This window comes from Cataglyphis hispanica, chromosome 13 (genome assembly GCF_021464435.1).
Source record: "Cataglyphis hispanica isolate Lineage 1 chromosome 13, ULB_Chis1_1.0, whole genome shotgun sequence".
Lineage (NCBI taxonomy): Eukaryota > Metazoa > Arthropoda > Insecta > Hymenoptera > Formicidae > Cataglyphis > Cataglyphis hispanica.
In genome coordinates, this window is record NC_065966.1 from 1132236 (window position 1) to 1147665 (window position 15430).

General features: G+C 30.0%; 2 protein-coding genes across 4 annotated transcripts in view; one reads left to right on the forward strand and one right to left on the reverse strand.

Moving 5' to 3' along the window:
- LOC126854055 (dnaJ homolog subfamily C member 13) overlaps nt 1-8040 on the forward strand; it is a 69025-nt gene extending 60985 nt beyond the window's left edge. For both annotated transcript variants that reach the window (XM_050600432.1, XM_050600433.1), the window contains exons 8-20: nt 18-583; nt 759-1671; nt 1753-2109; nt 2196-2387; nt 2478-2990; nt 3092-3670; nt 3785-4214; nt 4334-4616; nt 4708-4921; nt 5017-5202; nt 5292-5432; nt 5516-5756; nt 5841-8040. In XM_050600432.1, the coding sequence (XP_050456389.1) occupies nt 18-583; nt 759-1671; nt 1753-2109; nt 2196-2387; nt 2478-2990; nt 3092-3670; nt 3785-4214; nt 4334-4616; nt 4708-4921; nt 5017-5202; nt 5292-5432; nt 5516-5756; nt 5841-5956 (4731 nt within the window). In that variant the 3' untranslated portion in view covers nt 5957-8040. The remainder of the gene's footprint in view (nt 1-17; nt 584-758; nt 1672-1752; nt 2110-2195; nt 2388-2477; nt 2991-3091; nt 3671-3784; nt 4215-4333; nt 4617-4707; nt 4922-5016; nt 5203-5291; nt 5433-5515; nt 5757-5840) is intronic.
- An 84-nt stretch (nt 8041-8124) lies between these two features.
- Nucleotides 8125-15422, reverse strand: LOC126854057 (tyrosine-protein kinase receptor torso-like). Of its 2 annotated transcripts, none has more exons than XM_050600437.1 (18): nt 14808-15422; nt 12575-12620; nt 12292-12434; nt 11808-11934; nt 11568-11675; nt 11412-11482; nt 11104-11266; nt 10851-11011; nt 10641-10767; nt 10435-10565; nt 9942-10152; nt 9640-9812; nt 9420-9510; nt 9262-9327; nt 9065-9138; nt 8635-8849; nt 8409-8546; nt 8125-8316 (listed from the first exon to the last, which is right to left on the reverse strand). In XM_050600437.1, exons 1-18 carry the CDS (start codon nt 14937-14939, stop codon nt 8130-8132), a joined length of 2364 nt encoding a protein of 787 aa, XP_050456394.1. In that variant the 5' UTR covers nt 14940-15422; the 3' UTR covers nt 8125-8129. The 2 variants fall into 2 exon arrangements, with proteins under 2 accessions (XP_050456394.1, XP_050456395.1); XM_050600438.1 differs by lacking the exon at nt 14808-15422 and adding an exon at nt 12853-12882.
- Between the last annotated feature and the right edge of the window lie 8 nt (nt 15423-15430).

Sequence of the window (15430 nt, forward strand, 5' to 3'; positions counted from 1 at the left end):
TATTGCTTTATTTGTAGCCAGTCGGTTTGTTGAATTATTTGGACTCTGATGAAAAAGTACCAGAGTCGTTCGTTGAAGAAGAAAGATTGAACAACCGTGATAATTTAAAGATAGCAATAGATCACGCATCTAGAAATAAAAAAAGCCCGCAATGGATTGCTATCGAACGTCAGATGCGAGTAGTTGAGAAGCATGTAGAAAATGCTCTGCAACATTGGGGTGCTCGTATTGGAATAGAGCGAAGAGAAAAAATTAAAGAGCGTCCGATAGTATTGAGAAAACGTAGGGAACGAATTAAATCTGAAGCAAATTGGAAATTATTCTATTATAAATTTAATCAAGATCACGCACTGCCAAATTTGATTTGGAATCATAAAACAAGAGAGGAGTTAAGAATAGCGCTGGAAAATGAAATACGTGCATTTACTTCAGATAAAGATTTGGCTGGTGGAACTTTGATCGCGTGGAATCATAGAGAATTTGAGGTACAATATCAATGTCTCTCAGATGAAGTTAAAATTGGAGATTACTACTTGAGGCTTTTGTTAGAAAAAGATACTCCGGACAACCCGATAAGAAAATCGTAAGTACATGTCTGTAATTATTTTTCATACATTTACAGGAAACATTTATAAGATATATAATTAATACAAAAAAAGGATATTGTTTATTGATATTATGATTATGCTTGATATTAATTTTTAGTACTGTCTTTTGACATAATTTGTAACAGTAGATTTTTTTGTTTTTAATTACAGATACGAGTTTTTTAATGATTTATATCATAGATTCTTATTGACTGCGAAAATCGAAATGAAGTGCCTTTGCTTGCAAGCAATGACGATAGTGTACGGTCGATATTACGAGGACATTGGTCCATTCTCAGATACAAAATATATACTGGGAATGTTGGAGCGTTGCTTAGATAGAACAGAACGCGATAGGCTAGTTATGTTCATAAATAAGCTCATATTACATAGACGAAACGTCAAAGATATAATGGATCAAAATGGAGTACGAACTTTGGTCGATTTATTGACATTAGCGCATTTACATACTTCCCGAGCAGTTGTGCCAGCGCAAACTAATGTGATAGAGGCAGGCCCGCAACAGGAACGAATGGAAAAGGAATGGTATTATAATAACGGAGAGCAACGTGAAGGCCCGATAAGTTTAAGAGATCTAAAAGAATTGTACAGTTCGAATCAAGTGACTTATAAAACAAAAGTTTGGGCACAGGGATTAGATGGATGGAAAACAATTTCGCAAGTGCCGCAATTAAAGTGGAGTCTCGTTGCGAAAGGAACTCCCGTAATAAATGAAAGTGAATTGGCCAATTTAATCTTGAATATCTTAATTAAGATGTGCGAATATTTTCCAAGTAGAGACGCTGATGATGCGGTGATCAGACCGTTGCCACGCGTAAAGCGATTATTATCCGACCTTCAGTACCTGCCACATATTGTACAGCTTTTACTAACGTTTGACCCGATTCTAGTTGAAAGAGTTGCCACATTGTTATGTGAAATAATGCGAGATAACGCGGATGTGTCGAAAATTTATCTTACCGGCGTGTTTTACTTCATCTTAATGTATACTGGTTCTAACGTCTTACCGATTGCAAGGTTTTTACAGCTTACGCACACAAAACAAGCCTTTAGGAACGATGATGTAAGTTTATTTTTTTTTTATAATACTTTAATATATAAATTCTAGAGATTATACATATAACATTGTTATTATATTCTTTAGACCACTTCTTCAGATATTATGCAACGAAGTATTCTCGGTCAACTATTACCCGATGCAATGGTTAATTATTTGGAAAATCATGGGGCGGAGAAATTTGCACAGATATTTCTCGGAGATTACGATACGCCGGAAGCAATTTGGAACGCGGAGATGCGACGAATGCTTATCGAGAAAATTGCTGCGCATATCGCAGATTTTAGTCCCAAGTTACGAAGTCATACCATGGCTAGGTATCAGTATATTGCTATACCTGCTGTAAGATATCCACAATTGGAGAATGAATTGTTCTGCCAGATATTCTATCTCAGACATCTTTGTGATACCGTTAAATTCCCACAGTGGCCTATTCCAGAACCCGTAAGTTTAGACAATTGACTTTGTCTTATACTATAAGCGATACTTTATACAGTCATAATTATTATATGAGTGTAATATTTAATTAGGTGCAATTATTAAAAGACGTATTAGACGCATGGAAGAAAGAAGTTGAAAAGAAACCACCTTTGATGACTGTGGACGAGGCTTACAAGCAACTTGGCTTATCTGTTGGAAAACAACATGATGGAGCGATTGTTAGGAAATCATTTTATAAATTAGCTCAAATGTATCATCCTGATAAAAACCCTGAGGGGAGAGTAAGTCTGTATTTATATTTTATTTTGTGATTTATATTTTGTTTATATATATATACATATTGTTAAAGCATATTTATTTGATAATTTTAGGATAAATTCGAAGCTGTTAGTCAAGCGTACGAATTTTTATGCAGTCGCAGTTGTTGGTCGACTACTGGTCCTAATCCCGATAATATTGTTTTGATTCTGAGAACACAGAGCATACTTTTTCATAGATATACAGATGAACTTAGACCTTATAAGTATGCCGGTTATCCCCAGTTAATCAAGACGATTAAGCTAGAGACAGACGATGAACGATTATTTTCCAAATCTGCCCCATTGCTGGCAGCTGCGAGCGAACTCGCGTATCACACGGTGCATTGCTCGGCATTAAATGCTGAAGAATTGCGAAGAGAGGGTGGTTTAGATGTGTTATTGGAAGCATATACGCGATGCGTGTCTGTTTTGAGTAATTCGAGTAAACCCACCGACATAGCGGTGCAAGTTTGTATGCATATCACTAGATGTTTCGCTGTTGCTGGATCGTTCCGAGGATGCAGAGATAAGATTATCGAATTACCGCAACTCGTAAAAGATCTTTGCAGAATATTACATTTTAAGGTATCTGCAAAAGTATTTTTACAATTACAAAATATCTTTTTATTTAATTCATTTGTTTGCAAGAATGTATTTCAATCTTGATTTCCTATTTTTCTTTACAGCATTTAACGAAATTATGTGCGGTTGCCACGGAATGTATTTCATCTCTTGCTACAGATAGTATATTACAAATGCAGTTATTACAATCTGGTGCTTTGTGGGATCTGTTGCTCTTTATGTTTAACTATGATTACACATTAGAGGAAGGCGGCGTGGAAAGAAATCAGGATGAAAATCGTCAGGAAGTGGCCAATAATTTAGCTAAATTGGCAGTTCGCGCTTGTGCTAGATTAGGCGGTTACATGAAGGGAGAAAACGAGACGCCCATTAATCCCGTTACCGTTGCCGCACTAGAAAGCTTATTAACGCCCTATCTAGCACGTCAGCTTGTTAAAGATAAACCTGAGGAGATTTTAAAGATATTAAATTCTAATTGTTTAAATCCATATTTAATTTGGGACAATGGAACTAGAGCGGAATTAAATGAATATTTAGAAGCGAAACAGCAAGAGAGATTAAATAATAGCGATAACTTTGAACATGATTTTAGTGATTTTAAGTATACCGCTCATGCTAATGAATTAGTAATTGGTGAAATATTTGTGAAAATATATAATGAACAACCAGTATATCCAATTGAGGTAAATTAATGTCTTTTTTTTTTTAAATAAGATTATAGAATAAACTATAGAGAACTTATTTAGTTTAAAATAATTGATGATAAAAGTAATCTAAACGAGCTATTTGATTTTCAGAATCCAAAGAGTTTTACAATAAATTTGCTCGAATTTCTATTATTCTCTTCGGAATATTTGACATCTTTGGGAAGTGTTCCTCTAAATAAAAAGGATCAAGAAAAATTGGAACACATTGTTATGGCGCTTAAAGCATTGAATAATGTTATTAAAAATAATCCTGGAATTGAATTACAATGTATGGGGCACTTTAAGTTGCTATTCGGACTTTTGAATTGTAATAACTTTAAATTAATTCAAAAGAGCGCTCTAGAAATAATCAGTAATGTTACCAAAAATCAGGAATGTGTTGATGATATAGCCGCGAATGAAGTTGTAGTGCATTTATTATTATGTTTGCACAGCCTGAAGGAATGTCAGCTTCTTGCATTAGAAACTTTATATGCACTAATGAGTTCGACTAAAATTGTAAAAGATGCATTAGCAAAAGGTTTGTAAAGAATATAGTTGAATATATGAAAAGAAAGTAAACATTAGAAAGTATATTTCTATAAATTGATGAGGCTTTTCAATATAATTCAGATCTAATGTATTTGTAATATTTTCCAGGAGCTGTTGTGTATATTCTCGATCTGTTTTGTAATTCAAGTAACGTTCAAATAAGAGAAGCAGCAGCTGAGTTGCTTGCGAAAATGTCATCTGATAAATTAGCTGGGCCAAAAGTTAAACTTGATTTATCGAAATTTTTGCCTAGATTATTCAGCGAAGCTATTCGTGATGCACCTAAGCAATGTGTACACATGTTTGAAACAAAGCACGAAAATCCTGAATTGATATGGGACGATGATGCGAAAGCTAGAGTAGCAAGAATTATTGCCGAGTTAAAAGACGAGTAAGTTTTTAACAAAAATTGCGATGTATCTTATTCTCGTTTCTTTCCTTTTTTGGCAATGTGAAATTAATTCTGTTTTTTTATTTTTTAGATATCATGCATTACAGAGACGGAATCCTAATGCTATATTAAAATTACCTGATACGCAGAATAATATCGACATCGCGACCAACGAACCTGTCGTAGGTGGTGTATATCTTAGATTATTCATAGCCAGTCCTGCTTGGGCGCTTAGGAAACCAAAAGAATTTTTAAGTGAACTGATGGATACTACATTAACACTGATGTCCAAGGAAAAGACTGATGTAAATGTTATAAAATGGATCAATACTAAAACATATTACAAATTTTGTGTCAATATGTATTTGTTTTGTATTTGTATTTATATTTTTACAACTAGACGGATATGTTGGAATTAACGACCCAGGCTCTCGTGTGTCTATTGCAAGCACAACCTACTTTGGCAGACCAAGTACCATCCTTGGGACATATACCGCGACTTTGTCGACAAATGGCTGTTCAAAATAGTCAGCCATTGGTATATAAAACAGCTATATTAATTCTGCATCAGTTAGCTACAAGCGAAGTAAGTGTTTTTGATTTTATATGTGTGCACACATGTATAATAATTATAGTTACGATTTTAATTCTCGTTTTCGATTTATATTTGCATAGATTTGTATCTCGTCCATATGTCAGACAGATTGCATAAGCCCGTTAAAGCATGCGATGCAATCGAGAAGAGACATGATTGCAGTGGCATGTGAAACATTGAACAGGCTATTTTCAACGAATGAAGATAGACTTATTAAGCAGGTAGGCACGTGTGAAAAGCGTTTGTGTAATTACACATTACCATGTTCAGAAATGTTAGATACAATAATTGTTACTACATATAGGCATTGGATGCCGAAATGGTACCATATCTCTTAAATATATTAGAAGGACGATTAGATATTGTTGAGAATCCTGCCACGACTAAAGCACAAATAGTAAAAGCTTTAAAAGCTATGACAAAAAGTTTACTTCTTGGTGAAAAAGTTAATGCTATTTTGGAAAAGTCAAGCGTATGGGCCGAATATAAGGATCAACGACATGATCTATTTATTTCTAACAATACTAGTTCTGGTTATCTTACAGGTAAAATATACCAATAGCTTTTAACGTGTATAAAAATGAATATTTTTTGCTAATTAAAATTTTCTAATGCTTGATTGTTATTAGCTGCAACGCCTGTATCTGCTGGCTATTTAACAGCAGGACCAAGTGCAACTTTGACCGCGAGTCCACCACCGGTAGACAAAGAAGATAATCTAATTAATAGAAATGATAGCATCTGATATAGGTAGCATCGTAAGTGGTGCAAAAAACAGTGAGGGGAGTACTGTATGTCAGTACTGTATGTGAGAGAGATTCCTATCGGTAAATAAAATACCGATATAGAGACTACATTGTCTGTGATTTTTGGCTTCTTAAAGAAAGAAATTTATTAATCAAATTTTGTTTTTGCTGTATAATCTTTATATTATAGGATCATATAATATATTTCGTTCTTTTTAATTACATTTATATATGAGTCGTAGTGTGTAATGTAACTATAAATAAAACTTAAATTGTCAGTTTTTAAGATACCACAAGTATAGATATATAGATAAATTATAATACACTTTCTTATATCAAACAAGTTTTCGGACAAATTTTTATTTTATACTTAGCAGCGTCATATAATATGACATTTTGTTACGTTTCTGGTAAACGGATTTATATTTGTAAATTTGTCCGCGCAGGGTATTTAAAGAAACAAAAATATAATTCGATAGCATTGCCTGAGGTGCATTCAAAGACATTAACCGACTTTTTTTGTATTTAAAAAATCTAAGTGAAGGAATAATTATCAGTTAATTTAGCTTAGAATAATTATTATAAGTTAGTTTGTTTTCTGATTTTGACACAATCATGTTTTCACACCTATATGTAATCAACTAAGTTTTGTAGTCTAACTTTTAAGCTTAATTACGCGTTAATTACATCTTTACTTGAATTTTTATTAAGGAAAAATTAATATACTATATGAAGAAATATGTCTATCTTAACCATTTCTCATATCTTTAGAGATATCTATATATGTATGATACAGAATATTATGAGATGTTTATTTTTTAACTAAATTAACCATGAGTTTACATGTAAAAATTTTCAAGAGAACTATGAGTAAGATTTATGTAATAATTTGCAGTAAAATCAAAAAAAGAAAAAAAAGAAAACCAACAAGAATTCATATGTAGTAATGCAACAACTTTCTCTGTGATAGCATGTTAATTGTGACATATACATATAATGAAAGATGGTGATACATTCTAAGTCTCGCCATTGCAAAAACACATTTTCATTGGTCACATTCCAAGCAGTCAAAAATATAAAATGTACTTATACAAAATTGAGCACGTCCTTGTGAAAGAAAAAAATTAAAAATTATGAAAAAATTAACATATATTAAAAAATTGGAAAATATCTCTATCTATTCATTCATAATGAAAAAAGTTAAAATTTTTTTCTTGAAGTTATATTATAGAATAAAAAGTTTGATTGAAAAGTATAATTATACTTATTTGTGCAAAACGTTTTTACAATGTACATATTATTTTCTTGAAACGATATTACATATTTTTAAATCAGAAGATATTCTCGATTGTATGCTTGGTATCGCGATTTAAACGTATCTTGAATTTTGGATGTCATACTTGCTATTTATTATCTTGAAATATACATTACTATGTATACTTTAATATTAAAAATATATATACTATTTATATCATTATAATTATATAATATATGTCAATTTTTCTACGACCTTTCTAATATTTTCCAATCATACAAGATAAAGTTCTATTCAAATCGTCAAAAATTTCAGAATATTTTTTATTGAACAAATTATTTGCCGATTTATTTATTCTCAGATTTTTCGAGGAAGTATTTTAAGTTTTAATTACTAAGATCTCCTCGAAAATTAAAGCGATAACATCTGATAATGTTATAAAAAGGACTCTTTATTAATATCCATTTATGGATATTTATAGATATAAAATTTCCAAAAAAATATTTATATAATAGACATTATCTAAACAAAAATCTTAGAAGAAAAAGAAGAAAAAGGAAACATAAAAGCATCTTTTAGATATCTTTACATTTAGACCTCGTCTGAGCAATACCTCTTTCTTTATAATAATTAATGCACTGTATCGTGTATAAATAATTTATTAATTTAGTTGCGAATGAAAGATCCTTAGTTAAGTTAATGTATTTTATCTCACAAAGTTCTTAAAATTGTGAGCAATATATTGTAAATACGTACATATATGTATAGGAAAGAATTTATCACAGATCATCATACATATGATTAGAAAATAAATGATTTTGCACATGATACGAATTCCTTGAATCATTCGATTTGATGAATTATTTAATATAGTTGTGCTCTTTTTTATTATTATTATATTATTATTTTAATTTTATTTAACATGTAGTATTGAGCGATTTTGGCCCGTTAATTTCATCAGTTGATTCTTGTAGAATCTCATACAGATTTAAGTATTTATTTTCCGAATAATTACTGAGCAATTTGTCTAAACTTTGTTTCAATTCAGTAAAAGTCGGTCTACTTTGCGGCCTCAGATTCCAACACGAATACATTATATTATATCTGTATATAAAAAAAAATTTTATATATATATATATTTAAAAATCATAGAATTTTATTAGATAAGAAGACTGTGTTACTATATATATACGTACAATTCTCTACCGCAATTTGGTGGTCTTTCCATCCGGTATCCAGATTTAAGAAGTTGCAAAATTCTATTTGTGGGAGTTCCAGGATATGGCATGGCACCTAAAGTGACTATTTCCCACAATAGAATGCCAAAAGCCCATCTATATATAATTCAATTTTTATTATAAATACTAAAACAAATAGCACACATATAATATATATCATAGTTTGACGAAATAAAATACATACACATCGCTATAAGTAGTATATATTTGATGCGTCAAAGCCTCAATTGCCATCCATTTCAAAGGTAATTTGCCATTACCTTTCTTTCGATAAACATTTTCTTGATAGATATCACGACTGAGACCAAAATCTGAAATTTTCACTACTCTATCCGGTCGCACTAATACATTACGAGCAGCCAAATCACGATGTACTATCCGATTGGAAGATAAAAATTCCTAAACATTTTCATTTTTGCAAAATAATAAAGTTAAGAAAGTAAATATCATCGATTTCAGTATATGAAATTATTATCTTTTTCGTAAGATATAGTAATTTGTGAGACTAATTTTAAAAGTATAGCGTGTATATATAATTATGAAACATATATAATTATTATTAATAGATTATTATAATCATTATTAAATTGTTAGGTCATATCGACATAACTTACCATTCCTGTAGCTACTTGTCTAGCGAAATTCAGTAAATCAGCGGAAGTAATATTTTCTGTATATTTTATTACATCTGTCGAAACATTATTAGAAACATTATTAGAATTGTATTATATATATATATATATATATATATATATATACACATGTATGCTATCTGAATATTCAATTAAACATAGTTATCTATGTGATTTACCTTGCTGGATATCATATAAATGATTAGTGATTGTGCGTGTGTTCTCACAGAAAAATCCGTTCTTTCCTATACATGATAAAAAATTTTTTGTAGGATAAATATTTTGGATTATTATTATTTTCATATATAATTTAAGATATATGTATATGTACTAAAACCTTGATGTGTGCCTTTATTGGCAAGGGACAGCGGTTCAAATTTCAAATGAGTCCTATGTTCGAATACTGCATTTACTAAATTCTGCCAAACCTGAAAACGAAATTCAACGGCACGCTTTTTTTTCTACATGTAAATAATAAAAAGCAGGAGCTACTATTTATTACTTTGGACAAAGCTAATGCGTCTTCCTATTTTATAATGTGATTTTGGACAGCTCACCGTTCTTAAATACGTTTGTAGATCTCCCTTACTGCAGTATTCCACTACTAGTAAAGGTTTATTATACAAAGTGCAGTATCCGATTAAAGATACTATGTTCGGATGCTGACCAGCGGACCTCATCATTGAAATTTCTTGATGAAAGCTTTTTATATCCTCTATCGTTGGATCATCTGCGTAATGAAGAGAATAAGATTGCATTTATCTATATATTCTATACTTTTGTCATTATAATTAAGATTTCTTAAATATGTTTTATATAAACATTTCATAGTATATATTATATCTTTATATTATGATACCTTTCATCATTTTGACAGCAACATCTGTGACAGCATCGAATTCATCGTGCAACGAGGCAAGCCTGACAATACCGTACGCACCAGTGCCCAATACACCTTTAAGTTTCAGCTTTTGTGGATTAAGTTCAAATTTATCGTATGGCAAAAGAGTGTCTCCATTTTCGACCGCATAATCTCGCTTTAAAGGTTTTTTTAGAGAATCTATAGAATCCTATTAAACGCGAAAAATTTCTAAGGATAATTAGAAGATTATCTTAATAAATACATCAATGTTCAATAAGAGAGATTAATTAAAATAGCAAAAAACCTATTTCAAAATTCTAATGTTAATTTATTAATTAAGACATGATACAATCAGATACAAAATCTATAATTATGTATTCGACACTTTTTCAAAAGAGAAATGGTTGAATATATATCTCGAAATTTATTTTATTGTTAGATATGAAACTTTGAAAGAGATTGTACATAATTTGTCGATTATTGAACTTACCTCAAAATGCATATATTCCATATTAATCTGTTTATTCTTCTTGTTACAATGCTGCATACAAATTACCCCAAACACTACCGTAATGATAATTAATGTCGGTAATGCTATGATAATCTCGCGATAAGGTAACTCTATAATTATTATGTCGCATAATAAATCCGAAGTTTATTTAATGTAATCAATTAAAATGATTACCATGTATTTACCTACTACTTCATCGATGTTCCCTGTTATAGTTGACAATAAACTTACACCACCCGTTGATTCTGCCACGATACTGATTTCATATTGCGGTCCTACTTGGACATTCAAGAAGAAAGCTTCGAGTGCGTCCTATGGAGAAAAATCATTAAAAATTTTTAATTTATATGATTTTGGTATAATTATAAGAAAATCATTACTACGATAGTACTAACTCCAGATACAGTCAACAGATAGGGTTCGTATCGAAACGATTCAAACTGTAATGTGTAATTGTCTGGTTGTAAAATGGGTTTGTTCCAGCTGACTGCGATGTCGTATAATCCTTGATGTTTTCGAACATATTTTGCTCGTAAACCTTTCACCTTTTCAGGTGCTAGAGTCGAAGAAAAACCATTAATTGTACATTTAAATTAGTTTTTTTTTCGAAATGAGTTTTTATTTTTCCACGAGATTAAATTTGCTTACCGCAGGTGCTTAAATTGCGATGAATTTCCAAGCACGATGGCGTGATAAAAGTAAATATCGTTGCATTACTGATTTTCGAGAAATTATCATTACCCGATCGAATTGATACAGTATTGTTTTCCTCGTATTGTAAGCGTCTGAGAAAAAAGCGGAAATCTAAAGACTAAAAAGATACATGAATAATATATTTCATCCAATTTGATATTGATCCAAATATTTGGTTAAAAAATTAAAATAAAATTTTTATATTAATATAAAATTTATATTGATTTATATTTATATCAATATAAATCAATATAAATTTTTACCTTTTTTAAATCGAAATTGATCAAGTTATGTTCTCCGGACCAAAATAATATATTATAATTGCAGCTTCGATCTAAAAGATATAATTCGCAATGTCTTATGTATGCGTATATATGAAAATACATAATAAATTATTAGACGTTATCAATATTGTATACCTTCAGCAGGCTCAAAAATAATTTCCGCTTGCAATTTATATACATTTTTTCTTTCTTCTTCGATTTTCAAAAGTGAAATATAATCAACTTCGCGTGGTTGATAATCAACTACAAATATTAATTAATTCTGATGAATAAATAAATAAATAATATTGTAAAATAAATATATTTTTTTAATATCTAGAATTGGGTAGCAATAATGCATTGCGCAAATGAAGACATAATTCAGAAAATTAATACCTGCATAAGTTGAAAACCAATCCGACGTTTCGGCTAATGAAACACCATACTGTGTTAGCCTGCGTAAACGATAACGATAAAGCGTACCCGTTGTCAAATTCGAAAATATCGATAATCCACCGTTGCTCTACAAAAAAGATTGTAAGAGAGGCAAGATGCTTAAAAAAATGCTTTGTAATTCAGAAAATATTTATTTCTGTAAAACTTTGCTCTATAAATAGATACGTCCTTCAAATACTATACAACATATCTATTATGTGTGTATATTATAAATTTAACTCTCTTATCTTGATACTTCATACAAGTGTATACGTTTTAGAACTCTCGAGTAGAGATTATTATTATTAGAAATATCTAAACCTATTTAACACATTTATTTCTACACGTTATCACAACTATTTCTTTTGTTAAAAATAAAACTTGTGATATATCAAATAATTAATTAATTAATTATATATATTTAAGAGTTTTAAAAAAGGATTACCACTATAGGTACACCCCAGGTATCAATGGAAATACTTTGTTCAATAACATAGATCCCAGGAGTGTATTTAATTATTAGCGTGTTCGTTCCTCTGCAGTGCAAACTGACGTTTGCGCCAGTTTTCTCGTTTATTCCTGGATAAGCTATCGTAAAATAGTTTTAATATAATATTCACAAGAGCAAGAGATATTTCAGACTGTTTGTCAATTATTAATCGTTTTGTAATTCTATAATATTATATTCTAATATTATATTATATAATATTATATTTCATTTAACTTACGCTCTAATCCATCCGTGGGTTGTGGACAACTATTTCGGCATGATTCCTGAAAGACGACAAATAATTTACGCGAATTATAACAAGTAGACAAAATTATACCTGTTACGCAATAATATACAAAGATATTATTTTTTAATTTTGAATATTGCATTTTTTTCTCTACTTATTGAACGACCTATTTCAAGATATATATATATGTACCACGATAATAAGCAACAAGATTTTGGCAAATATTCAATGAGATATATTTTTGAACACCAATCGGATGCACCACATACGATTGTTCTCGGCATTTTGCAGACATTCTAAAGTTTTAAATGACACTTAAAATATATCGCAATCCCCTCTCCGAGAAAATGATAACCGTTTGAGGTCTCATTTACATGTCGCGTTTAAAATTGAGATTTACAATTAACGTAGTGCGCGCAGAAGACTGCATTATAATATATTTTAAGTTAAATTTAAACGCAAGAGAAAATAAATAAGATGTGAAAACACAGGACGTCGCGATCAAATCACAGAATCCTGCTTGTAAACATTAGTATGATTTAAGTTGCGTCTGTTTTTCTTTTACATATATATATACACACATACGAGCGACAGTACATATCAATACGCGATTGTCGTCAACACGACAAACGTCCGTACGCAAATCGAAACTTTTGCAAAACTTTACCTCGTACACATGTTTAGCGTACGCGCGAAAGAGAAATCTGACGCACATCATCGCGTTCATTATCATCTAGTCAAGTATATTTAAACACTTGAAAAATCGATGTATTATGTGTTTTTTAAAATAATTTGTATTTTTTCGAAGTTCGAAAAAAATTATTTAGTTATTTTAAACATTTTTTTATAATTGTGAAAAAATATCTTGTATATATATATATATATATATATATATATATATATATATATTTTTTTTTTTAAGTTTAAATTATTTTTCGTTGAAATATTGACTTATAATTTACATCACTAATTTTTATTATAAAAAATTGTACGAAGAAAAAAATACTTTTTTGTTTTTTAGATTGTCTTCAGTTTTAATTTAGCTCGCACAAGCATGACTTTCCACAAGTGCAAAGGAAACGCGAAAAAGGAGATAAACATGTTTAAAGTAACTTCATACATTATGCAGTCTACTGTCTGTTGCTTTGGTACTTTTCTCTTTCAATATAGTTCAATATATATTTACGATGCAGTGTGTTTAACTTGAAACTATTACATTGTTTAGTATATTTCTTAAAAGACGGCAAATTTTTATATAATATTACTATTTGTGTATATATGTTATTATATACGATCGCGAAATACTGTAGGCGAATATAAAATCACGAATATATTATCACAATGACATTAAATGTGAGAATTATTATTTTTTTTTAATCTAAATATTAAAAACAACCGAGTAATGCAATATCGCTTTTTATCGAATCGAGTACGCTCGTGTAGTTATTTCTCAGTTTTTCAGTTATGTTGACACAAGTGTCAAAACGAAGATCTAAAATGTGTACAGTATTGTTGAACATATGTTTATATGTTTTCGTATCTGTAAGAATATACATATTAGTTACAAAGGCTCGACATAGGTCTAGAAATTTCTAGCAAAGGAATTTCTCGAAAGTTTAAGTATTCTTTAAAAAAGATGTATATTTGATTGTATCAAGTATATTATTTTTACAATGAGTTTAAGAAATAATAGTTAGACTAGCGATATTTCTCTCGGCAAAGCTCATTTATTGAATACTTCGCCATTTCATATATATACGCATCTTGATATCGTTGCGACATACATTGAATTTTATGTTTGTTATCAGAATAAATTTTTACTCTCGTAACACGCTATCATTTTTCCGATATAAAGTTACATATGATGTCGGATTTGCACCGATACCATTTTCCAAACTAATTTTGTATTGCAAATTAGTATGAATGAATTACAAATCACTCATAGACAAATTGCATAGTAAACTATTGAAATATGTAAAATATACCAAATAGAATATCACCTCTATATGTTTTATCTTATTTTTTAGTCTAGTATAAATATTTTTAGATAAATAAGATAAATACATATTTTAAATAAATAAATTAAATATTTTGATAAATTTATGCAATATCTCTGATCTAATATATTTGCATAGTAAAAATATTACATTGAAATAAAATAAATCGAATATATACATCGATATTGTATCAAGAGTTTAAATTAAAAAAAAGTAATTGGACTTACATTTCTACATGCCGCTAGGCATCCAGCAATATTTAGAGCTTGTTGTAAAATAAACCCATGAATAGTAATTGCACAAAAAGATAACAATAGTATCAACAACATTCCGTCAACTCTGATAGAAGATGTACGCATTATCCATTCAAGATTCACTGAATGAAAAGTAATGAAAACTTGAATTTATGGGATGAAGATAGTAACTTATACTCTCTATTTCTTCATTTTCATTTCGCTTATCCCTTTTCTCATTTTCAGTTGATTACAGACAAGCTGCATAATTTATTAAATCGAATAAGTTCACATTCAAAGATAAACATAAATATGTGAAATACTTTTATAAAAGATTATTATTTCACAGGATTGTCCAAAAAAATATGCTTAATTTTAAAAAAATTCACATTTAATAATAAAGTCGCGTTGCAATGTATAAACGGCACATATTCAAGCTAAATGACATTCCGTGATTAATGTCGTAAAACTAAAGTGCCCGCGAAGCTTACAAACGTGACGCAAATGAATCCACATTTGAAGAAGCTCGAGTATTGTTTTAACGCGTATTACGACGGTCCCCTACCACGGCTTACGACAACACCTTGTATGTTAATAAAAGGTGGGATTTACTCCTA